This window comes from Trichechus manatus, unplaced genomic scaffold, assembly GCF_000243295.1.
Source record: "Trichechus manatus latirostris isolate Lorelei unplaced genomic scaffold, TriManLat1.0 scaffold00053, whole genome shotgun sequence".
Classification (NCBI taxonomy): Eukaryota; Metazoa; Chordata; class Mammalia; order Sirenia; family Trichechidae; genus Trichechus; species Trichechus manatus.
The window spans coordinates 2,028,796-2,054,044 of NW_004443989.1; the positions used below are offsets into that span (position 1 = coordinate 2,028,796).

Sequence of the window (25,249 nt, forward strand, 5' to 3'; positions counted from 1 at the left end):
CATTTACACCACCCAGGGACTCTGAAACCAAATTTAGGGAGTGTTTATTCTTATGGTGGTGGTTTTTTCAACTTACAAAGCCAAACACTCCGTCCTATATTGCTGAGATGTAAACACTCAGCTCAGAGGGCAGTTGTCTGTCCGATTTGCCTTAACTCTGGGCATCAGCAGCCTTACCATGCAGCAGACCCACAAATGAAATGTTGTGATTCTTTGCTACAAAATAATTGGAAGTCACTTGCTAAACCAGAGCATGGATCACGTGCAAAGGAGGAAGTAAAAAATAAAAAGGCATAAATATGTGAGAAAGCAAATCAAAGTAATTAAGGGGGAAAATAATTCATTCGCTCTCCCTGGCTCAGCGTGGATGCAAATGATATATCATTAAGTAAGTCCCCAATACAAAGGCAGACAGCATAACTGTTGCATCAAATATTTAGCCAGAGCCAAAAGCAATTTTTTTATTATATTTTTTATAAGTTTGATTTACTAACCTTCAATGCAGTCCCTATTTTTAGAGGTTGGCTCGTATTTTTAATTTGTTTTCTCTGAAGCATTGGATCTTTACTAGTGTTTCAGCTGTCCACTCAGTTCCTAATGGCAGAGCAATACTGAAAAGCATAATTACATTTCCTAATTATGTGTAATTAGGCAAAACCCAGATGATGTATTCAACACGCTCTCAGAATAGCCAGGGGTCAAGGACTGTTGGAATTCGGTAACATTTTTATAAATAAGCTAGTGCGTTATTTAACGTTGGGGTCCAAGGTGGTGCTGGGTGCCTTGTAGACCAATATAATGGTTGAAATATATAGCATTCATTTATTTGGTCAAGTAAAACTATAATTGATTCTCCACCACCTTACCCTCCCCTCTTTTTAAAACCAGGGTTTAGATTTGCTGTTCTTAGCCCAAGAGAGGGCCTCTAAACTCAGAACCATAAAGTTCTGCTTACTGACAGCCTAAGTGATATTTATTTTTTCAAAGCTTAATCCTTTTGAAACATGGAGAAATAAATACATCCTCTTATCTACCATATGCCTGGGATGGGAAATAAATTCTTATTTTCCTGCGGTGTGGTACCAGTGGGCTACAATGAATAATTTGGGCAGTCTCGCTGAAGATAATAGGGAAGCCTTCTCTATTACCAGTGATAATTATGAGTCTCATAATGGAGAACATCCCAAGCCCGAACATCAATCAGGGAAGGTAAACAATGGGAAATGATAGGTATACAAAAGGGAAAATGGTTACGGCACATATGGAGGGAAAGACCGCAGAATTCTGGTGGGGTTATAAATCATAGAGTCAAATAAATTCTGTGCAATTAATATCCTCAAATTAAAACATAGGTTTTTAAAAGAAGATTCCGCAGACTTTTAAGCCGGGCGACTGGCCGCCTTGCATGATTCATCCAGGCGCCCCAGAGCCGTCCTTCTCCTCGGGTCTAGTGTGTGGTTGGCGGAGCTGGCTGGGGCACTGGCTAACAATGTGGCCCTGTGAACTGACCCGATGACCTCGCTCCAGCTCACCAGGGACCGTACACCAACCAGGCAAGAGTGAGTGGCTCTGACCCTCAGGTTCTCAGGCCCCAACAAAACAACAAAGACTAGCCTATAGAGGCAGGAAGTCTAACTCCCTTTGCCAGCCTAAAAGACTATCTCCAGCCACGCGGACACAGCCCAGTGAAGCGCTTGGCAAAGCTACAGACGGATGGAAAACCTTCATTCCAAAGGGTCGTTCTTCTCATCCAATTGAATAGCCCTGCATTCATGCACTTTCTTCTTCTCTTGCTGTCTTTTTTGTCAAGTACCAAGGTACTTTGATGGACAGTCTTATTTTTTAAATAGGGATCGATTCATAACAGTGGGAAAACACCTCCCATTACCATTCAAAATGAAACTTAAGACTGTGTGGCTAACTTATTTACTGTGCCACATGCAAAGAGCAAAGTTTCTAGCCTTTCACCATGTAAGTCTGCATGTAGAAATTCACGAACTGTGGCCCCCACCCATGTGAATTCAGATAGAATCTCTGTTCCAACCTCTATTTACGAGTGGCCCAGAGATTTGAGTCAATTGTCAAATATGTCCTAAAGGCCACAAAATATGCTCCTGGAATTTGTTTTATAGGCTTAATATAATATTTTATAAAAACACATATTTTAAAGACATATATAATTTTTCCCCCAAAGCGAGGGTTTTCCATGCTATATAATTTGCTAAATGTGGCTTTGCTGTGTTGTAGCCCATAATTTATAGTCAGCCTCCACAAGGCAAAAATAACTTGAAGCCACGATTAAGTCAGTAATGGACAAGGTAACTAATATTCCCGGAAAGATGGCCTTCCACACACTCATTTTAAGTGACAAAATGGTGGAAGGTTGAGATGTGTAGGTCTGTACTAATTTCACTGAATTGTAGGGAATCAAGAAGCAACATTACACACTGCCATATCTGGACAGTTAGGACATGGGACTGAGAGTTGATGTTCTCTATGTACTTTTTGGAAGGAGCCCTGATGGCACAGTGGTTAAACACTCAGCTGATAACTGAAAGGTTGATAATTCAAACCCACCAGCTGCTCTGTGGAAGAAAGATGTGCCAGTCTGCTTCCTGAAAGATTACAGGCTTGAAAACAACTCTATGGAGCAGTTCTACCCTGTTCTATAGGGTCGCTACGAGTCGGAATCGACTTGATGGCAACGGGTTGTGTACTTTTTAATGAACCTGTGCCTCATTTTCCCCATTGAAGGTTAATGGGTTTGTGTCTAATTGTGCCACCAGTTTTTCTCATAAAATAATTTATGGAAGGGTCATCCTAGTCCAGTCTTAACCAATTCTAAAGTGGCTGACAGTGCAGTACAGTGGGAAGAATCAAGGCAGAGTGGAAAAAGCATGGATTTTGGACTCAGGCAAAATGAGTTTGAATTCAAAGTTAGCCACCAGGAACTGTGTGACCCTGGTAAAGTAATTTTTTTTTTAAATTAATTTTGAAATAATTTTAGGCTTATAGAAAAGACGCAAAAATAGTGAAGAGAGTTCCCGTGTACGTCTCGGCCAACTGCCCCTAATGCTAACATCTTTCATAACCACCATCTATTTATCAACACTGTGAAATTAGTATTGATACAGTTGTTGTCATTAGTTGCCATTGAGTCAGCACTGACGCACGGTGACCTTATGTATGGTAGAAACATGGCCAGGTCCTGCACTATCTTCATGATCGTTGGTATATTTGAGTGCATTGTTACAGCTATTGTATCACACCTTCTCACTGAGGGTTTCCCTCATATTTGTTGACCCTTTGCTTTACTAAGCATGTCGTTTGATAGCAATTGTCCTTTCCTGGTGACATGTCCAAAGTAAGTGAGTCGAAGTCTTCGCCATCTTCGCTTCTAAGGAATATTCTGGTTATATGTCTTCTATTATATTGGTACAAAACTATTAACTAACTCAGATATTAACTAACGTACTGACATTATTTGGATTTCACTAGTTTTTGCACTGAAGCCCTTTTACTGGTCCAGGGTCCAATCCCGGGTACCACATTGTCCTTAGTTGTCATATTTCTTTAGGCTCCTCTGGTCTGTGGCAGTTTCTCAGTCCTTATTTGTTTTCTTGTTTTGTTTTTATGCCCTTGACAATTTTGAAGAGTTCTGTTCAGTTTTTTTGTAGAATGTCCTCAATTTGCCTGATGTGCTCTTCTCAGTCCATCATATCAGAAGATACATGATGTCAAAATATCTTATTACATATAATGTTAACTTTGATTGCTAAGTTAAAGTGTCTGCTGAGTTTACCCGCTGTAAAGCTACTATTTTTCCTTAGTGATTACTGAATATCTTGGGGAGATACTTTGAGACTATTTCTCCGCAAATTTTTGTCCACTAATCTCAGTACCCATTGGTATATCTTGCCTGTAACAATTATTACTGTGGTGTCGTAATGAGGATTTTCTCTTTCCCTCATGTCTTCAGCATTTATGAACGGGATTTCTTAGATACGGAAGTGCTCTCCCTTCCTCTACATTTATTTATATAATCATTTTTTTCACCAGTATCACTCTGGGTTCATGAATATTGATTTTATTCTATAGATTGTATTGTAATATAATCATATTATCTATTCTGTTACTTAAATTGTTCCAGCCTTGGCCTTCAGGAACTCTTTCGTGTTGGCTCCTGTGCCGTTTCCATATGCCACATCCTTTTCTGAACAATCTTTTACTTTTTGGCACCTCAAGATCCTTCAGGCTTATTTTGTATTTTCCCTCTCCTAATCCTGCACTTCGTCTCATGTACTTTGGGCATGTTATCAGGAGGGACCAATCCCTGGAGAAGGACATCCTGCTTGGTAAAGTAGAGGGTAAGCAAAAAAGAAGAAGACCTTCAACGAGATGGATGGATGCAGTTGCTACAATGATAGATTCAAGCATAGTGATGATTTTGAGGATGGCGCAGGACTGGGCAGAGTTTCGCTCTGTTGTACGTAGGGCCACTATGAGTCGGAACTGACTTGACAGTACCTAACAACAACAACAACAATCCTGGAATTAACCACTTCTCCAAAGAGCCCTGGCTATTTTTATTGGAGAATGGCATTTAGAAACCAAGATCTGCATGTTAGGTGTGTCTGTTGCTACTGGGGTGTCATTTCTCCTAGGACCTCTCAATAGACAGAGCTTGTAAGTATACATATGTGTACTAACCCATACAAGCACATGTACCTCTATTTCAGAATCTCTCGCTCTGTGTGTGTGTGTGTGTGTGTGTATTTTTTTTAAATATGTTTGTACCTGATTCCAGTTCCAGTCCAACAACTTTGGGTTTATTTTATCTTTTCCTGGGGTTGTTATGTAATATTTCTAAATCTCAGTTTCTTCTTTTATAAGATGGAAATAATAACAACCATTGTTTAAGGTTTGGGAAGATATGGTAGATTGTAAAAATGGCAGATTATTAAAAAAAAAAAAAGAAAACAGTTCTTCCCTCCACTGCATCTGCACCTATCCTAGGTGATAAGAGGAGGATCACTTAACTCAACCCATTTAAACTGGGTTGACCATGTGACTTGCATTAGTTAATGAGACCTTAGCAAACATGATGCACGCAGAGGCCGTGAAAAGTATTTGGATGTTGGGGCTTGTTCTCTTGCTGCTTGGAACCCTGAGACCACCACATGAATGAGCCTGAGCTAGCCTACTGGAGGATGAGAAGCCGTATGAAGGAGAACCCAGTTGCCCTAGCTAACTGACAGCCTGCCAACCACCAGGCATGTGAGGTTGTCCTAGAATTATCCAGCCACCAGGTAACCCACCAGCTGACCCCAGATACAGGAGAGAGCCCACAGAGATCAACCAAGACAGCCCATACCAGGAAGATTCCAGCGCATCCACCAAATCATGAGCTAACTAAAATTGTTATTACTTTAAGTGACTGTCTTAGTTATCTAGTGCTGCTATAACAAAAATACCACAAGTGGATGGCTTTAACAAACAGAAGTTTATTGTCTCACAGTCTAAGGAGGCTAGAAGTCCAAATTCAGGGCACCAGCTCCAGGGAAAGACTTCATCTCTCTGTCAGCTTTGTCATCAGTTTTCCTCTGGTCTAGGAGCTTCTCAGCGCAGGGACCCTGGGTCCAAAGGATACACTGTGCCCCCGGCACTTTTTTCTTGGTGGTATGAGGTCCCCCTATCTCTCTGCTTACCTCTCTCTTTTGTATCTCAAGAGAGATTGACTCAAGATACAACCTAATCTTGTAGATTGAGTCCTGCCTTTAATCCTGCCTCATTAACATCATAGAGGTAGCATTTACAACACGTAGGAAAATCACATCAGATGACAAAATGGTGGACACTGACACAATACTGGGAATCGTGGCCCAGCCAAGTTGACACACATTTTGGGGGGACACAATTCAATCCATGACAGTGACTAAGTTCTGCAGTGGTTGTTATGCAGCAAATGCTGACAGGCATGGGAGAATTAGAGTTAATGTATGGAAAACAAGTAGTACAGCCTATCTTTTCACAGTGGGCTATCAATAAGTCCTGGTTTTAGTTGTCACCAATGTTATTATTTTTTAGGGAAATCTAAAGTCCTGTGTGTCCCCAAATACCTTTCCAGCTGATCTAACTGTATTTGCTAACTATTGGGAGCACTCCTTTGGACTAGATCAGTGCCTTCAGAAAGAACTACTGTTAAAGTGTAAGGCTCTGTGCATTTATCAGCCCATAGGAAGGTGGAGACAGCTCAGTAGATAGATAGGAGACATTAGGTAGAGTGAACACTGAACACTGTGGAATGGAAAGGCCTTTATCTGGTGTTGCCTAAGGGTATGGGGAGCATGGCCTGGTGTAGCAAGGGAAGGAGGAAGGTACAGAGTAGGAAAACATAAGAGTATTTAAGCAGGCCAAATTTAGCCTAATTAACAGATTTGCCTAGGGCTGACCCTGAAGCAGAAAGTGAAACCTAGATTAGTCTGCTTCTCCTCCTACCAGTAAGGTAATGAAGAGGTTGAACCACCAGTTTTCAATCTCATAGAAGAGATTCCCAAAATAGATGAAAGTTAGACACAGAGACCTCTCTTACCTCCTCTAAGATTCTGTAACTCCTAATGCCCGGATGCATCTATTTAGCACAGTTGTTATTCTTGCGAACAAGTTGGCACACTTCTGTTTCTGCTAGTTGTAATCATATTTCCATGACGGTGCTGAGAACCATTTGCAGAAATAACTTACAGAGGCACAGCTGCCTTAACCAGCAGGAAGATGGATGGCCATCATGTTGCAATGGGCATGGTCACCATGAGGGAGAGACCAGCACTCTTGGTCTACCAGCTCGGTGTCTACTTGGTGTCCTGTGAAGGACATAATCTATACAGCAGCTCACTGTTAACCGTGCAGTTGTCCCAATTCAACCACCCCTCTGTCCACACATACAGAGAATAACTCCTACAGTTAGTGTGGGGATTTAATATCTGTAAGGTGTTTAATTGAATGTTGCACATAGTCATGGCAAATGCATGGTAAATAGTAGGTGCTCTTTCCTTGTACTTTGCATTATTCGAATTATCATTATTTCGTTATTGACAATCAAAATCCAGAAATCCAATTTCAGCAAACTTCCCATAACCCAATTTGCTTAACCCTTTCACTGGTCTCTGTTCTTCAGAAAACCATTTGATTATAAGGCTGAATCTGTATCTGTTCTTCCCATCAAGAATGAGAAGAACCTGCTTCACCCTTCCCAAGGTGGATAGGAGAGTAGAAAAAATACTTCTAAAGTAATTTAGCATGCCCTCTGCAGCATGGTAGGGATATAGTTGGCTTCCTGTTATGAAGTGTACTTTATAAGTGCATATGTATATCCCAGGGAGGTTTTCACTGAACCGAGAGATGCCACAAGTAGTCCTGGGTATAATAATTCAATAGCAAATGCCTCAGCAATAAGTCTTCAAGTAAAATGGACACTGACTGTCTATCTATCATATGAAGATTCAGACACTGATGTAATTTAAAATGCTTTCAATATTATGGATGCAAACATATGCCTTTTTATTTCTGAAGGAATTTCTAGAATGTTAGATTAAAAAATGAACAGAGGAAATGAAAAATAAAATTGTCTGTGGTACCACCACCTAAAGATAACCACCATTATCATTTTGCTATATTTCCTTCTAGATTTTTCTCAGCATATCCATGATTGTTTTTACACAGTAGTGATTTTGCTAGACACTTATGTCATTTTATATTCTGATTGTTTTATCTCAATTAAAGTTATAATAATGAACATTGTTCTTTCTGCTCTAGTTTTTCAAATTGCTTATGAAGAGCTCGTGTTATATCATAATAAAAATTAATTTTTTTTAGAGAACATGAAAAGATGTTACAATGCAGGAATTCTGTTTATTATTTGCATACAGTCGATCAAAAGAGGCCCTTTTGTTTGCCAAAATAAAACCCTAAAGTCTTTTAGCACCAAATGTGTGAAGTTATCATGAAGCAGGCAATGAATTCAGGAGATAAATAAGACTCTCATTTAGATAACATTGATAGCTTTCTAAAATATTTATTTAGTTAATATTTTACTTCCTTGTCTGTGCATCTCTAAAACTGTAAGATCCCAGAGAAAAGTAATAAAAATGACTGCACTGGGTTAAGATTAACACCTAATGAAATCTATATCTGCTGATATTTGAACAGCTTTTTTTGTTATTGTTTTTTTAACCAAACATTAAACTTAGATTATAGGTTTTTTATTTTCTTAGTGAACTAAGTTGGCTTCTCAAATTTAAACTCCATTATTCCATTTCAAACAAATCAGTATATATGGCATAAATAAGTCAAGAATATGATCGACAGTCTACCTAGGAAGATTATGCAATCGGGGGTGATGGCCCCCCACCCCCCAATTATTGCCTTTGTTCTTACAAGTGTGTTTAAATCTATTTCTGTTAATTTACAATTTGAAAGGTGGGTGAGGAGCAGAGTTTGAAAAATAGATTACTGTCTTCATTAATACAGGTTTGACCTACAAAGTCTTCACGTACTTAATGATTAAAAACCAAAGTACTAAATAATAAATTATAAGAATTTATAGGAGTCATCATCTTGAAATTAGCTTACTGAATGTTCTTATCATAATAAATCTGAGTGGGTGTCTAATTTAGTGTTAGCTGACTAAAATTATATGTTGCGGTAAGAAAAAAAAAAACACTTGTTTGAAGACAAATGCATTGAGTTTAATCACAGGTGATCTGAAAGGCACCTATCTTTAGCGATGTTCACTTTGCAGAAACTTTGGCAAAACTGGTTGAATGAAGATCGATTCCAGTTTGTAAATCTGGCAGACGATAAAATTTCCCCAAGCACATCAGTGATGTTTGTGTTAACACTTCCTGCACAGAGCTGCAGTCCATCAAATTCCAGAGACGCAGCTAGCAGAACAGGGAAGACAATTTATGCTCTCTCAATTTCAAGTCTATATGGACTTCATCACTTTCTGGGGATTTTCTATTATTTCTATTATTATTACAAAGAATATTTCTGTTCATTCAACAAATATTTACTGGGCTTCCACCTTAGGTTAGGAGTCCCTGGGTGGTGCAAACAACACACTTGGCTGCTAACCAAAAGGTTGGAGGTTCAAGTTCACCCAGGCCGTTGAAAACTCTATGGAGGACAGTTCTATTGGAATCACCATGAGTCAGAAGCAACTTAACAGTAACTGATTATCCTGGGTCAGTCAGGCTCTGTTTGAAGCTCAGGAATATAGCGGGAAAGTAGGGCTGAGTCATTACCCTCAAGTAGCTCATAGTCTTTTATGGAAGGCAGATGTGGGGACAAATAAATCAAAATGATCTATGGACAGACAATAATAGGTACGTACACAAGTACTCAGGGTACATACCAAGTAACCAGCTTTATCTCCAGTGGAATGAAGGAAGCAATTAGGGAGGGCTTCCTCCAGGAGCCAAAAAAAAAAAAACCGTTAACGTCAAGTCGATTCAAACTGCCCCACAGGGTTTCCAAGGAGCAGCAAGTGGATGTGAACTGCCCATCTTTTGGTTAGCAGCTGAGTTGTTAACCACTGCGCTGAAGACAAATAGGAGTTTGTGGAGGGGAGATAAAGTCTAGGGCAGACGTTCTGGCAGAGGGATCAGCACATGAAAGGTATGCAGGGATGAAACAGGACATTCTGTCTGGGCAACTAGAAATAGTATTGTTGGGCATGAAGGGGGCAGAACTGAGTGGTGGAAGACAGTGTTAAAGATTTAGACAGGGACCATATTGTGAAGGACCATGCAAAGGACTTGGATTTAGTGTATAGGAGATGGGGAGGCATTGAAGGCCTTGAAGCAGGGAGTAAGTGGATCATAGTTACGTTTCACATTAAAGTAGAAATGGAAATAATCCCTTTCAGATACAATGGGAGGCTGGCATATAATTCAGTGATTTTTTTCAAATTTAGTTTCATATGAGACAGAATAGTTGTATGTATAGTATGTGTATAGCTATAGATATATACACGTGTGTATCTCTATCTATATATATATATAGATATATCACACACAGACTTATATGCTTTGCCCCAAATATGCAGTCTTTATAAATCAAGAAGAAAATTGCAGACCACCCAATAGAAAAATGGGCAAAGTTAATGAACAGGAAATACAGTAAAGAAAATTGAACCATCATGAAGAAAGCCTCAACATTATATTTGATTCATGGAAATGGAAATTAAACAACAACGAGATCCCATTTTGCACCATGGTCGAAAGTTAAGAGGACAGAGAACTTTCATGTTGATGAGAAAGTAGAGTGTAAAAGCGTATAAAAAAGAAAAGTTGTCCCAAATCTGATCTGGAATAGAACCTTTTTGCATGATATAAGTCACAACCTCACTTCTGATAAATTGCTTAAGCAATTTTCTGATAAACTTTAATGTGATTAAAACTTGTTCTGGAAAATCAGTCACCTGTCTACACAGCAACTATCAGTCAAGAGCCTAGGGACCTTAAACCAAGTGCCTTTCTTTTTGTATCTAGCCTAACATTGACTGTCTTATCATTCTATTTCCCTATAAAATGTCTCCACTAAGAGCTAATCTTTGAATTCATCTGCGACAGGCCTTTTGCCTTGTAGCAAGATTATAATAAAACCTTGATTCATGCTCATAACTACATTTTCTAAAAAGTTTCCCTGAACAAGAGAAAAGAACACATACTACTAATAGGAGTGTAAATTATTTTGGTCATTTTGGAGAGCAATTTGGCAATTTCTACCCAAATTAAGCATACTTTTTGATCAAGAAATTCCATTTGAACCAGAAAATACAGAAATACTTCAATAAATGTGCAAGGCTATCCAAATAGGTGGGGCCCTAGTGACGTAGTGGTTAAGCGTTTGGCTGCTAACCAAAAGGTCGGCAGTTCAAATTCACCAGCTGCTCCTTGCAAACCCTATGGGGCAGTTCTACTCTGTCCTGTAGGGTCACTTTGAGTCAGAATTGACTCGATGGCAACAGATTATTTTTAATCCAAATAGGAGAATTAAAGAATTTGTTTTATCATTATTTTATATACATACATACAAACACGTTTATTTATATTTTGAACCTATGACATTCTAAATTCCTATCAATAGGGTAGTGTTTAATTGAGTTATACTTTTTCTACAGTTTTGAATATCAGATAGCAACAAAAAAAAAAAATTAAAGAGATAGATCTAAACATATATATTATGGAAGGCTCTCCATGATATAATGTTGAGTGAAAAAAGCAAAGTGCTGAACAATACACATATTATTTTACCAGATTTTTTTTTTTTTAAAAAAGACTGGTCTACATGTGCCTAAATGTTTTTGTGTGTTTGTATATGCCTATAAAGTGATCTAGGAGCCCCGATGGTGCGGTGGTTTAGCACTCAGCTGCTAACCGAAAGGTCAGTGGTTAGAAAACACCAACCACTCCTCGGGAGAAAGCTGTGGCCGTCTGCTTCTGTAAAGATTACAGCCTAGGAAACCCTATGGGGCAGTTCTGCTGTGTCCTGTAGGGTCGCTATGAGTCGGAATTGACTCAAGGGCAATGAGTGGGTTGTAAAGTGATACGGACTGAGGAGATACACATTAGCTGTTAATAGTAATAACTCTTTAAAAACAGGCATGGGAAGAGACATGGGGATTGAGGAGGGAAATTTTTTTCCCCTTTATATACCTCTGTCATGTTTACATTTCTTTCCATCAACACGTACTATTTTTTTTTTATTCCTGTTGTTACATAAATTAACCCGTTTGCTGTAGGTTAGAGATGTTTCAAATGGTGGGGCTTCCACTGCTCCTTCAGTTCCCTCAGTCTTATGATCGCAGACTTTACCATGATGGCAAAGGTGGTGTTGCAGGGCCAGGCACCACCGGATCCTGTTTTCAAGCGGGAACTACAGTGTCAGATCCCCCCAGCTCATCTCTTCATTTTGATTTTGTCACAGAAGGAGCAAGTGTACTTGGCATGCTGGCTGATTTCAGTTTTCTTCATCGTTTTCCTGAGAGAGGCGCCATAACATTTCCCATATTCACTGCTTAGTCTGACCTTGTTGGTGTATTCAGCCATGTTGCTGCAAACTAGCTCCAAGCCCAAACAGGAAGAACGGGTACCTTTTTTTTTTTGTACTTTAGGTAAAGGTTTACAGAACAAATTAGTTTCTCATTAAACAATTGATACACATACTGTTTTGTGACATCGTTTGCCAACCTCACGACATGTCATCACTCTCCCCTTCTCAGTTTTGGGTTCCCCATTACCAGCTTTCCTGCCCCCTCCTGCCTTCTAGACCCGGCACCTGATCTGATATGCCCATTTAGTCTCGTTTTGTTTTATGGGCCTGTCAAATCTTTGACTGAAGGCGGAACCTCAGGAGAGATTTCAGTACTGAGTTTAAAGGGTGTCTGGGGGCCATACTCTCGGGGTTTCTCCAGTCTCTGACCAGTAATTCTGGTCTTTTTTTGGGAGTTAGAATTTTGTTCTATGTTTTTCTTCAGCTCTATTATCAGCCCTCTGTTATGATCCCTGTCAGAGCAGTTGGTGGTAGTAGCCAGGCACTGTCTAGTTTTGCTAGACTCAGTCTGGTAGAAGCCATGGTAGTTGTGGTCTTTTGGGCTAATCTTTGCCAGAACATATGCTATTTTTAAATTTTTCTTTTTTTTAATTCAAGAAGAAGAAAAGAGGGAGCAAAAGATCTAGATTTCACAAGTATAATTGATGAAGTGGCCAGTGTAAGACATTAGCGTTCTCCTGCCAATCTCAGGCCCAGAGACCTGGCCAGCCTGGGAGAGAGACACAGTGAACCGGCATGAAATCAGTTTAACACTCGTTTGGTTCGCAAACATAAAGCTATGGATGAGTCGCAGGGAAAGGGAAGTAGAAGGACAGGAATAAATTTGATTTTTCACCCCCTGCTGCTTTTTACCCCCACCCCCTCCTGCTCCTGCAATTTCTAATTAATTAGAAGAGCCGTGCCTTCCAGAAAAGATCAGGCGTACCTTTGGGAATCTCACCAGAGAGAAATGGGTCTTGTGGTGAAAAAGAAAAGCTTTTTTTAGTATTAAAAATTAATTAAAAATGGAATGTGTTAAAGCTCAATTTTTATCATTAGCACCCATTACAGAGGGCCAGTTGCTGTTGGTGAAACTTCAGATTCTTTCTGTCACTACATTTTTGGTTTTAGAGCAGCTATCCTCACATTCAGCATTTTATGTGGTAGTCCCTAAAACTCACGAGCCCCTGTAAATCTGTTAGGGAGGAAGGACTGTAATACACTCAATGTGTCCATGGACTCCTGCATAAGAGGATACAACAGCTTGCAAACAGTGTGACCATTACCACATTGATAGTGACTGATGGTTATTTTTAAGGGGTTGACATTGATAGTTATTTTCAAAGGAAGAAAGCCAGCATAGATACAATTTAATGTGCTTGAACATTGCATTTTTCTTTTTTGCTTTTTAAAGACAGTGTTTTTATCTCCTGTTTTCAATTACTTATAAAACAGTCTCCCAGTAAACACACTTTCTCCTCTTGTGTGAGAAGTTATAATGAACCTAATGAATTTGATGATGTATCCTGACATATAATGCTAATAATGGCGTAGATAAATACCATTTTCATGTGTAAACTTTTTAGTTAATTCTCAAAACAGAAATTGCCATGAATTTCATATATATGTATATGAAACACCTCTCATGTCCCGGACATTGTTCTAAGAGGTGAAAATGCAGCAAAAAAGAAGACAAAGTCCCTCCCCTCGTAGAACTTATGATGACAGGCAATGAACAACAAATAAATATTTAATGTAATTTCAGGTAGTTATGTGTGCCCCTGTCAGTGCTACCAAATACATATTCTTTAGTTCTTACAGATTCGTCACTCTGTCAGATGTGTGGGCATTCGTGAGAGACGCCTGGAAATCAGCTAAAATTGGGGAGTTACAGCGACCCAGCCTAGACTGTTCAGAGAGGATTTTTCTCCCAGGTTTTTATCTTTCCGTCTGTCTAGCTATACTGTATTTAAACATTATTTTTTGCTTCTTCTGTCCATTTATCTATTTATTTATTTTTTAAAATGCAAAATATATGCAGAAGGTGACAGAAGATTATAATGAACCCCTATCAGTCCATCATCCAACTTCAATAACTATTGTATGTGCCAAATTTTGTTTTACCTCCCCCCATCTGCTTGTCCCACATCCAATATTTTATAGAAGCAAATCTAAGACATTATGTCTTTTTATCCATAAATATTTACTATGAGTCACCATAAAATAAGGATTCCTCCAAAACATAACTACAATACCATTATCACACTCAAAAAATAGCACAAACTCTTTAAAAGCATTGTCTGAAGTCAAGGATGTATTTCCAATTGTCTCGTAAACATTGTGTCACTTTTTTTTAAGTTTTTAATAAAGTTTTAAAGTTGTTTGAATCCCCAGGTTTTTTTTTTTTTTTTTTTTCTTTAACTCATTTCTTTCTTTTGGTGTTTCAAAAGTTGGTTGAATACTTGCTGTCTTAAAAATTATGAAAATGATTGAAATAGGTAGAGAAGAAAAGAAATTAAATGTACTACGTTGCCATGTATTCCAGTCCAGATTGTAACATTTTGTAACAAGGCTAGAATTTTCCTTTCTCGTTGTGAAGTTTTGAGAAGGATTTGGTTATTGTTGCTATTGGTGGTGACATCAAGTGACTTTTAGCTTGGAAAAAGTGGACAGACATTCCTAGAACATAGAGTCCTTAGCAGATTTCTGTGTCAAAGGGATCTTAAGAATCTCTGATCCAAGCTTTCATAACTATGGACCTTACAGTAGAAGGGCCTGTGGGTGTTGTAGAATCCTCTGGAATAATACATCCTGTTTGTACTTTTCTGGGGAGAGAGTCCTTGTCTTCCATCAGATTTTCTTGGTGCTCAGTACTAAGAATCACTGCTCGAAATCACTATTAGCCCTACCTTGACCTTTCAATTCATGGCTACCATTTATGAAGAGCACTTCAGAGTGAATCTCCTGTCTCTAAGCTCCATTTGGATGGTCCCGAAGTCTGTTTTGTTTACTCCTGTGCCCCTGGAGCCCAGCACAGTGCCTTGCACACAGCGAATACTCAATAATTATCTGTTGAACCAACAAACCAATGGATGAATGAACAGAAGGTCACTGTACTAGTGCTCTATTGCTGTGTAATAAATTCTCACAAATAGAAACTGTTGTAGTGGGTTGAATGGTAGCCCCCAAAGAGATACGTGTGTGTCCAAATCCCTGGAACATGGGCATGTGACCTCATTTGAAAAAATGGGTCTTTGTAGATGTTATTAGGTTAAGGATGTAGAGGCAGTGGGATGTCCTTTTCGTGTCATGCATGTAGACCTTCAGACGTGGAAGACTTTGATTCCAATCCTGGCTCTGCCTCTTCATGTCTGAGGCACTGGACAATTTTCAAATGCTACGTGAACCTGGATTTCTTCGTCTGTGAATATAATGTCACTACACATTTATACTTCCTAGCGTTGCTTTGAGGACGAATTGAGAGACAAGATATATAAAGTGCAAAGAATAGTGCCTGGCCCCCTATCTATTATTGCTTATTTTTAGTAATAATAATGATTTTTTAAAGCTTATGGTGAAGCGGGCATTCTTGTACTTAAAATACATGTCTCAGTTTTTCCCCTGCATTTGTGGTATTTAGCCTTAAATGGGTGTCTAGGGCTGATAGTGTTCCATGCAGAAAAGGAAACACAGTTAGTACCATTCCCAATATCCATGAGACCAAAACACACAGTTTGCTCCATGATTGATCCTGTGTATGGAAGGTGGTGGAACTGAGGGGTGCTGATTCTACTTTTCTTCAGAGCCATGAAAAAATTGGTCTTTTTGTCTTCCATTCCATAGATTTCCCATGTAGCTCCTTGCTCAACTTTTGTTTAATACTCATGTCATGAAAACACCCAAGAACCTTTCCTGCCCATCTTTGTAGCAGCGACATAAATCAGTACCTGGAATTTCACAAATCCCTTGCTGCGCCTCGCAGAGTCTGCTGGAGGGAGCCATGGTCAGATTTCTAAATGGTCATGCCACCCTCCCTCCCTTTTGGGGCCCGAGACATGATTAACTTGCAATAAATGTGATTCCCTCATTAAAGGAAAGCTGAAGCAAGGGAATAAACATGGAGACTGATCAAGACTTGCCACGCTATTTTTTCTGGCATGTCAGCTGTGTGAAGCCTGTTGTTCCTCTGTCCTTCAGGTTAGTAAAATCAAGACCAGTTGCTGATGCTGTGAGCTATCAATAAAAGTTAATGTACCACAGGAAATTGGAAGGGGAACAAAATCACTTAAGTGTTCAGGGCCATCAAGCCATCCGTGCATCTCCTGTGAGCTGGTCGGCTCTTGTTGCCCTGGCTTGCAACTTAGCATGATTTTCCCAAGTAAATGCCAGAGCACGCAGATCAAGGGCATTGGCAGTAAACCAGGAATACACTGTTCGCAGCCAAGGGCTATCCAGAGAATTGGGCAGACTGCAGTGTACCTTAAAGTAGGACCATGTCCAGTCACTGGTGTTTAAAGTTTTTCTTCTATTACGTTTAGTAGGGTCAGAAGGCAACTACACTTAGCAGCCAAGCACCGTCAGGGTTTGGGAGCAAAGTCTTCCTTCAGTCTAAAGATTCAAATCTGTCCCTAGGCCACAGGCTTCAGAAATGTTACAGCCAAAGGTTTCAGATGTGTACTTCATCCAGAAAGTCTCCTACTGCAGGCTGGGTCTTGTCCTTCTGACTTTGAGCCCAGCGTGGAAGGAAAAGTCTTAAGTAAATGTTCATAATTGAAGAAGGGTTCATTCCATTATGTACTTGGCTCATTAAGAGTGGTAAATGATGAGAAGAGGTGGATAAAGACCAGGAAAGTGGAGAGGATGAGATAAAGAAAACTACAAGTAGTCCTCCTTGAGCACTATTCACAAGGAGTGCCATAACAAAGTACCGCAAACTGGGGGCCGTGTAAGAACACAAGTGTGTTTCCTCACAGTTCTGGAGGCTAGAAGTCTGCAGTCAGGGTGTTGGTTCCTTCTGAGGGAGAATCTGTTCCATGCCTCTTTCCTGGCTTCTGGGGACAACCAGCGATCCTTAGCATTCTCTGGCTTATAGATACATCACTCCAGTCTCTGCCTCCATCTTTACGTGGCCATCTTTCCTCTGTCTGGCTCTCTGTGTCTCTTCTGCTCTTTAATAAGGGCACCACTCAGATTGGATTAGGTCCCACCATACTCCAGTATTACCTCCTGTTAATTAATAACATCTTCAAAGGCCCTATTTCCAAACAAAGTCATGTTCACAGGTACTGGGGGTTAGGACTTCAACATATAATTTTAGGCAGCACAGTTCAATATATAACAGGGTTAAAGCAAGAACTCGACACACAAAGGAAAATCAAGTGGGCATGTTTGCTTGGTTAAAAGAAAAAAAAAAAGGAATACCACTCCCTTATACATTCATATTACTTGCTGTTGCTATTATAGATAGGTAGACAGACAGACAGACAGACTCTTTGTTCCAGAAATGAATTTAAGATTGGGCACAGTGCTTTACATATATTACCTCAGTTAGTGAATCTTCACGATGTGTAGCTGTTATTGGAAACAATTTACAGACAGAGAAACTGAGACTCAGAGAAGTTAAATGAGTTGCTTCAAGTCCTAAAGCTGGTAGACAATGACCTCTGAACTGCAACATCAGGTTTCTCAGTCTGCTAATCAGAGTCCCTTTGCAACCTCCTCATTGCCACTATAAAATGAATTTCAGACCACTACACGCCCACTAGAATGACTATAATCAAAAAGACTGACCATACCAAGAGTTGTGAGGATGTGGAGGAATTAGAACTCTCATACACTGCTGGTGGGAATGTAAAATGGCATAACAACACCGGAAAATTATTTGCCACTTTCTTAGTAAGTTAAACATATATGTATCATATGTCTACACAAAGACTTGTACGTGAATGTTCACAGCAGTCATATTCATGATAGCTACACGCTGGAAATAGTACAGATGTCCCTTAACTGGTGAATGGACAAATAAATGTGGTATATCCATACAATGGAATACTACTCAGCAATAAAATGTAACTAACTACTGATACATTCTATAACATGGATGAACCTCAAAATATTATTCTAAGTGAAAGAAGCCAGTCACCAAAGGCTACACGTTACAGGCATACCTTGGAGATATTGAGGGTTCAGTTCCAGACCACCGCAATAAAGGAAATATTACAATAAAGTGAGTCACACAAATTTTTTGGTTTCCTAGTACATATAAAAGTTATGTTTACACTATACTGTAGTCTATGAAGTGTGCAATAGCATTATGTCTAAAAAAAAAAGTACATACCTGAATTAAAAAATGCTAACCATCATCTGAGCCTTCATCAAGTTGTAGTCTTTTTGCTGGTGGAGGATCTTGCCTAGATGTTGATGGCTGCTGACTGATCAGGGTGGTGGTTGCTGAAGGTTGGGGTGGCTGTGGCAGTTTCTTAAAATAAGACAACAATGAGGTTTGCTGCATCAATTGACTGTTCCTTTCACAAAAGATTTCTCTGTAGCATGCGATGCTGTTTGATAGCATTCTACCCATAGTAGAAACTTCTTTCAAAATTGGTTTATCAACTAAGTTTATATAATATTCTAAATCCTTTGTTTTTATTTCAACAATGTTCACAGCATCTTCACCAGGAGTAGATTCCATCTCAAGAAACCATTTTCTTTGCTCATGCATAAGAAGCAACTCCTCATCTATTAAAGTTTTATCATGAGATTGCAGCAATTCAGTCACATCTTCAGGCTCTACTTCTAATTCTAGTTCTCTTGCTTTATTTCCACCACATCTGCAGTTACTTCCTCCACTGAAGTCATCCATGAGGGTTGGAATCAACTTCTTTCAAACTCCTGTTAATGCTGATATTTTAACCTCCTCCCAGGAAACATGAATGTTCTTAATGACATCTAGAATGGTGAATCCGTTCCGGAAGGTTTGCAATTGACTTTGCCAAGATCCATCAAAGGAATCACTTATCTATGGCAGCTATAGCCCTACGAAATGTATTTCTTAAATAATAAGACTGGAAAGTTGAAATTACTCCTTGATCCATGGGCTGCAGAATGGATATTTTGTTAGCAGGCATGAAAACAATGTTAACTTCCTTGTACATCTCCATCAGAGCTCTTGGGGTGACCAGGTACATTGTCAATGAGCAGTAATATTTTGAAAGGAATCTTTTTTTTCTGAGCAGTAGGTCTCAACAGTGGGCTTAAAATGTTCAGTAAACTATGTTGTATTGTAAACAGATGTGCTGTCATCCAGGCTTTGTCGTTCCATTTATAGAGCACAGACAGAGTAGATTTAGCATAATTCTTAGGACCCTAGAATTTTTGAAATGGTAAATAAGCATTGGCTTCAACTTAAAGTCATCAGCTGCATTAGCCCCTAACAGGAGAGCCAACCTGTCCTTTGAAGCTTTGAAGCCAGGCATTGACTTCTCTTTAGCTATGAAAGTCCTAGATGGCAACTTCTTCCTATATAAGGCTGTTTCAACTACATTGAAAATCTGTTGTTTAGTGTAGCCACCTTCATCAATTATCCTAGCTGGATCTTCTGGATAACTTGCTGCAGCTTCTATATCAGCACTTACTGCTTCGCCTTGCACTTTTATGTTACGGAGATGACTTCTTTCCTTAAACCTCATGAACCAACTGCAGCTAGCTTCAGACTTTTCTTCTGCAGCTTCCTCACCTCTCTCAACCTCTCTCATCTCTTTCAGAATTGAAAGGAGTCAGGTTCTTGCTCTGGATTAGGCTTCAGCTTAAGGGAATGTTGTGGCTGGTTTAATCTTCTCTCCAGACCACTAAAACTTTCTCCATATCAGCAATAAGGCTATTTTGCTTTCTTATCATTCGTGTGTTCACTGGAGTAGCACTTTTAATTTCCTTCAAGAACTTTTCCTTACCATTCACAACTTGGCTAACTGGTACAAGAGGCCTAGCTTTCGGCCTGTTTTGGTTGTCGACATGCCTTCCTCACTAAGTTTAATAATTTCTAGCTTTTGATTTAAAGTGAGAGCCATACGACTCTTCCTTTCCACTTGAACACTTAGAGGCCATTGTAGGGTTATTAACTGGCCTAATTTCAATATTGTCATGTCTGAGGGAATAGGGAGGCCAGAGGGGAGGAAGAGAGACGGGGGAATAGCCGGTCGGTGGAGCAGTCAGGACCCACAGAACATTTATTAAGTTTGCTATCTTATATGGGCATAGTTCATGGCACCCCAAAACAATTACAATAGTAACATCAAAGATCACTGATCATGGATCACTATAACAGATAAAGTAATAAAAAGTTTGAAATTTGCCAAAATGTAACACAGAGACATGAAGTAAGCACATGCTATTGGAAAAATGGTGCTGATAGAGTTACTCAGTGCAGGGTTGCCACAAACCTTCAATGTGTAAAAAAACACAATTATCTGTGAAGCACAATAAAATGAGGTATGCTTGTATATAATAATATTTATATGAGATTTCTAGAAAAGGCAAAACTATAGAGACAGAAAGCAGAGTAGTGGTTGCCTACGGCTGGGTGTAGGTGGGGGTGACCAACTGAAAATGGGCACGAGGGAGTTTTTTGGGGTGATGGAAGTGTCTTAAAACTAGATTATGATGATAGTTGCACAACTCTATAAATTTACTAAAAGTCATCGAACTGTATCTTTACAATGGTTACATTGTATGGTGTGAAAATTATACTTCAGCAAAGCTATAAAAAATATAAAATAAAAAAAGAATTCCAGAACCATTAAGTCAGCTGACTGAACCAATAGCTAAAGGGAGACGGGAAGATTTTCACTAAATGTACGTGATAAGCCAAACTCTGCCATTCCTTCCACCAATTTATCAGGAATTACTCTGAGACTGAAGAGGAGAGACAGGGTTGAAATGAACAGCAGCTGATAAGGGATGCCGATATCAACATTTATTGGCTCTAGTACACTGCACTCACCCAAAACTCAGATGTTTGCACCCTTAGATGGTGACCATTAGGAGTCTGCCTGGATGAGTGAGGTAAGAGCCAGAGCCAGCCTGGTGCTTGTGTTCCTTGGTTCTCCTCATGGCTTTCAGTGTGTCGGCATTCCTAAGAAATTTGCACTTTTTTTTTTCCATTAAAACCCACCACACACACATGCATACATGTACATACGCGCATACACACACACGTAATTTGTAAAAAGTCATAAAATAAAAATATTTAAAGAAGAAAATAAAAAATGACCCCTAACCCCATCACTCAGAGATAGCTACTGTGTTTTTTTTTTTTTTTTCAATTATTTTAGTTTAGTCCATAGTCAGCTGTCTTATTAGGGCCTTGTGAACCCTGTAGTTGGGTACAATCCTCTCTTGATCTTGAGGAAGCCAATCAAAACACAGCTTTACCTTGGCACTCTGCTTGGGATAAAGACACCCAAGGTTCAGGAGGGGCTCCAGAAAAGGGCCGGGGTCAGTTTTGACCATCTTCAAAGGCTCCCCGTTGTGCCCACATACCCAAGTATCCAGGCTTCCATGTCCATGCAATGGCTTTCCATTGATCACTTCCTTACTTTACAATTGTTTTGACTACAGTCATGAGCACAGGTTTATACACCCTCCTTCCTCTCATCCCACTCAGTAACAATTTAGCTGAAGATGCAAACTAGAATTCATTTCATGACCCAAGTCTGGTCAGTTTCTATGGCTGGTTGCAGAGATGTGTTGAAAAGGGTTCCAAAGCTGTGTGCTGACTCTTTGGGAAAGGATGTCATGATGAATTACACTTATTGCTGTAATTTTGTAGGATGGGGCGTGGTGGCCTGCTTACCCTAATTTAGATACGTAGATGTTGCATAGCTGTAGATTTTTACTTTCTATAAAACACTATGAATTGCCCCCAGATAGCCTCTAGGCAGAGCCAAAGCCAGCAGAGGGAACACTTGGCATTTTACTTTCCAGTTTGTATGTGTGTTTATTTCCATCGTATACCCTCGAGGTCTCTTTTCCAAATTGTAGAAAGACCAGCACATTTGGAAAACGTGGAATTTGTTGTTTATGCCATCATTCCAGCAGTCTGTGTTTATGTGGGCTTATAGGTTTTGAAAGCTGAATGACACAGATCAAAGTCAGCCTGGCTGATCTGTCTCTAGTCCTCGAGGGGGCTTCTTATGTCAACCACAAATCATTGATCAAAGTTACCTATCTGTCACCTGTCCATATGTAAGACCAGGCCTAAGTGCTTTGACAGGGCATCCTTTAAATATCAAAGAGGAAGGGGAGAATCCCTTCACTTCTCTTAAAGCTGAGACTCTGGATAGCAGGTGATCAGCTTCCTCAAGATTCTCTTGATACATATCTAGGACTCTTGTTTCTGTTTAGTTTGATGATGGTGACCCAATTTCTCTTCGACTAAGTGCACAGACACACTTTATGTCTGTCCATTCTAAGAATTATAAGCTTTTCAAATTTTGGAGTCATAGGGGCCCATTAAAGGACATTTCTTCTGACCTACACATTTTACAGATGGGAATACTGAGGTCCAAGCTTGAACGATTTACTGGGTCACCCTCGTGGTGACAGCCAAAAAGAACAGATGCTATGTGTCCTGATTCATTCATGAGTCAGGGCTTGTTTTTCTATGTCAGGTTGTCTAGATAGATGGATAGACACATGGATGATAGATAGACAGACAGAACTACTGTCAAGTCAAGTCTGACTCCATGGCAACCTTTTATATACAACAGAACAGAATGGTGTCCAGTCCTGTGTCATGCTCACAATTGCAGGCATGTTTGAGTCCATTGTAATGGCTGTTATGCCAATGCATCTCACCCATGGTGTCCGTTGCCTTTGCTGGCCCTCTGCCTCATCAAACATGATATTCTTCTGTAGTAATTTTTCCTTCCTGATGATGTGTCCAGAGCAAGCCAGTTGGATAATGTTCTGTTGTGATCTATATGGTTTTTATTGGCTAATTTTAGGAAGTAGATCACCAGGCCTTTCTTCCTTGTCTGTCTTAATCTAGAAGCTCCGCTGAAACCTGTCCATCACAGGTGACCCTGCTGGTGTTTGAAATACTAGCAGCATAGCTTCTAGCGTTACAGCAACCACAAGTCACCACAGTACAGCAAAATGACAGACAGGTGGTGGTTGTCTCTTTTTAAATAAATCTGGTATTTTAAATACGTAATTCTCCTTCTTCTTCTCACCCCCCTCCTTGCTCACCAATCTAGTCAGTGCTTTTAAACCTGAAACTGTCTGCCCTATTCTGCCAAGAATGTGACCTCAGAAGTGTCCCGGGTCTCACCAGCCAAGATCCCATAGACTCTTGGGTCTGGTTAATTCTTCCTGGGAAACCAGTTTTGAGGTAAACTACTAAATGTATTTTCCCCCACTGCACAGAGAAGCGACTCAGTAAATATTTGTTGAATATTGAATGAAAGAACTAATGGCATTTCTACATTGAACATAATAATTTCTAATGTTCCTGGGTCTTTTCTTTCTTTCTTTCTATCCTTTTTTTTTTAATGCGGCAGCCAGGAATAATAACCTTAGCTGCTGTCATAAGCCAGGAAGAGAGGGCAATTCTTCCCCCGTGGCTTTGTCCTTGTTCTTGTAACCTGTATGCACTGCTGAACTTCCTGAATAACCATGTCATGGCGGTGGCGGGAGGAGGGAGCAGGATGAACTCAAGCCTGGATGCCTGGACTAAAGCCTTGTTACAATGTTTGCAGAGAGCCAAGGGACCGCTGAGTGGGTGGCACAGGCTTTGATTATGCTCACAGCTCTGTCCACCACAACTTCCAATACTTCCGCACCTGAGTGACCTGAGGCGAGATCTGTGAGCTCCGGGTGACACTGAGCCTTGAAAGCGCCAGTTCACTGGACACCCTTGGACGGCTGTGGAACTGTGGTCACAGTCCCACTAACCCCAAATTGAGGCCTGCAGGGAGGTGGATCAGAAGGCAGGCTCTGGAAAAATAGTTATTAAGAGGCTACCCAGGTCATTCCTTTCTGGACCTTTGGCTGTTTCTCCCAGTCATGCCTGTGGAGAGCCTGGCTGTGGCCTTACAGCCATTTCCCAGAATGCCACTCTTCAAAGGCATTCTGGTGAGAGGCCACCCATGGCACAAACCTCAGTTGACCCTTCTGACCAGCATTTTAAGTGTGTAAGACACCCTATTCCATATCCAATGAGGAAGTTAAAAGCAATAAAGCAAGCCCTTCTGTTCGTAATTGCAAGTGCTTTCAGAGGCAGTACAAAGTACTGTGGGGCGATGTGGTAATAATGCAACCTCCAGAGTCAGGCTGCCTGGGTTCAAATTCCAGCTCCACCATCACTCAGTGTAAGAACTTGGGAAGAATCACTGCATTTCTCCAATTCTCAGTTTCCTCATAAGTAGCATGGGGATCATGAAATAATGTAGGGAAAATTCCTGTTGCAGAGTACGCAGTCAGCAATTTTACTGTTGAAACTATTACTAGTATCATCGTTATGAAAATAGCCATCTTGTGTTAAAGAAGAGGATAAAGGAAAATCCAGGTTTTAAAGTGAGGTAGTAGTTATAGTGGAGAATAAAGAGACAGTGGTGTCCAACACACCTGGTGTCTGTGGCCTTGAGCCAGTACCTTAACCTCTCTGGTTCTCAATTTCTTCACTTAAAAAAAAAAGAGAAAGAAAGAAAAGTGAGAATTAACTAAAATGTTATGGAGCACATGTCCATTTTCTTTCTCTTGTCCTTTTACTCACATTTCACACTTGCTTGGAGCCAGCGCCAGCAGCCATAATCACACTGTCCCAGTCAGTCTCTGGGCTCCGCCTTCTTCATCCTCCAAAGCTGCCATCTTGGTTGTGAAACAGCATCACTATTTACCACGCACACAAACCCCCCTTAAAATGCTGGTTCTCTTCTGTTCTTGATCTGGGTCTTGTTTACATTGGGGTAGTTTATGAAAAATTTGAGATGTGTATTTGTTATATATGTACTTTACTGCATACACATTTTTCATCAATAAGAAAGATTTTTGAAAGCTATTTCCGATAGATGCTAATACCATTGGTTACTGAGCTATGGCTTTTCCTTTGCAGCAAGAAGAGACTAGCTCCTACTGCAAGAGTACTGGTCATCATCCT

General features: G+C 40.0%; 2 protein-coding genes across 2 annotated transcripts in view; one reads left to right on the forward strand and one right to left on the reverse strand.

Moving 5' to 3' along the window:
• The window catches only part of WWOX (WW domain containing oxidoreductase), a 1,054,678-nt gene that overhangs the window by 693,302 nt on the left and 336,127 nt on the right, over positions 1 to 25,249 (forward strand). The gene's annotated exons all lie outside the window — the stretch shown is intronic.
• Positions 11,401 to 12,137, reverse strand: LOC111820849 (60S ribosomal protein L37a-like). Its single transcript, XM_023732527.1, is given in 1 exon segment — positions 11,401 to 12,137. A coding segment is annotated over 1 exon segment (306 nt). The 5' UTR covers positions 12,111 to 12,137; the 3' UTR covers positions 11,401 to 11,804.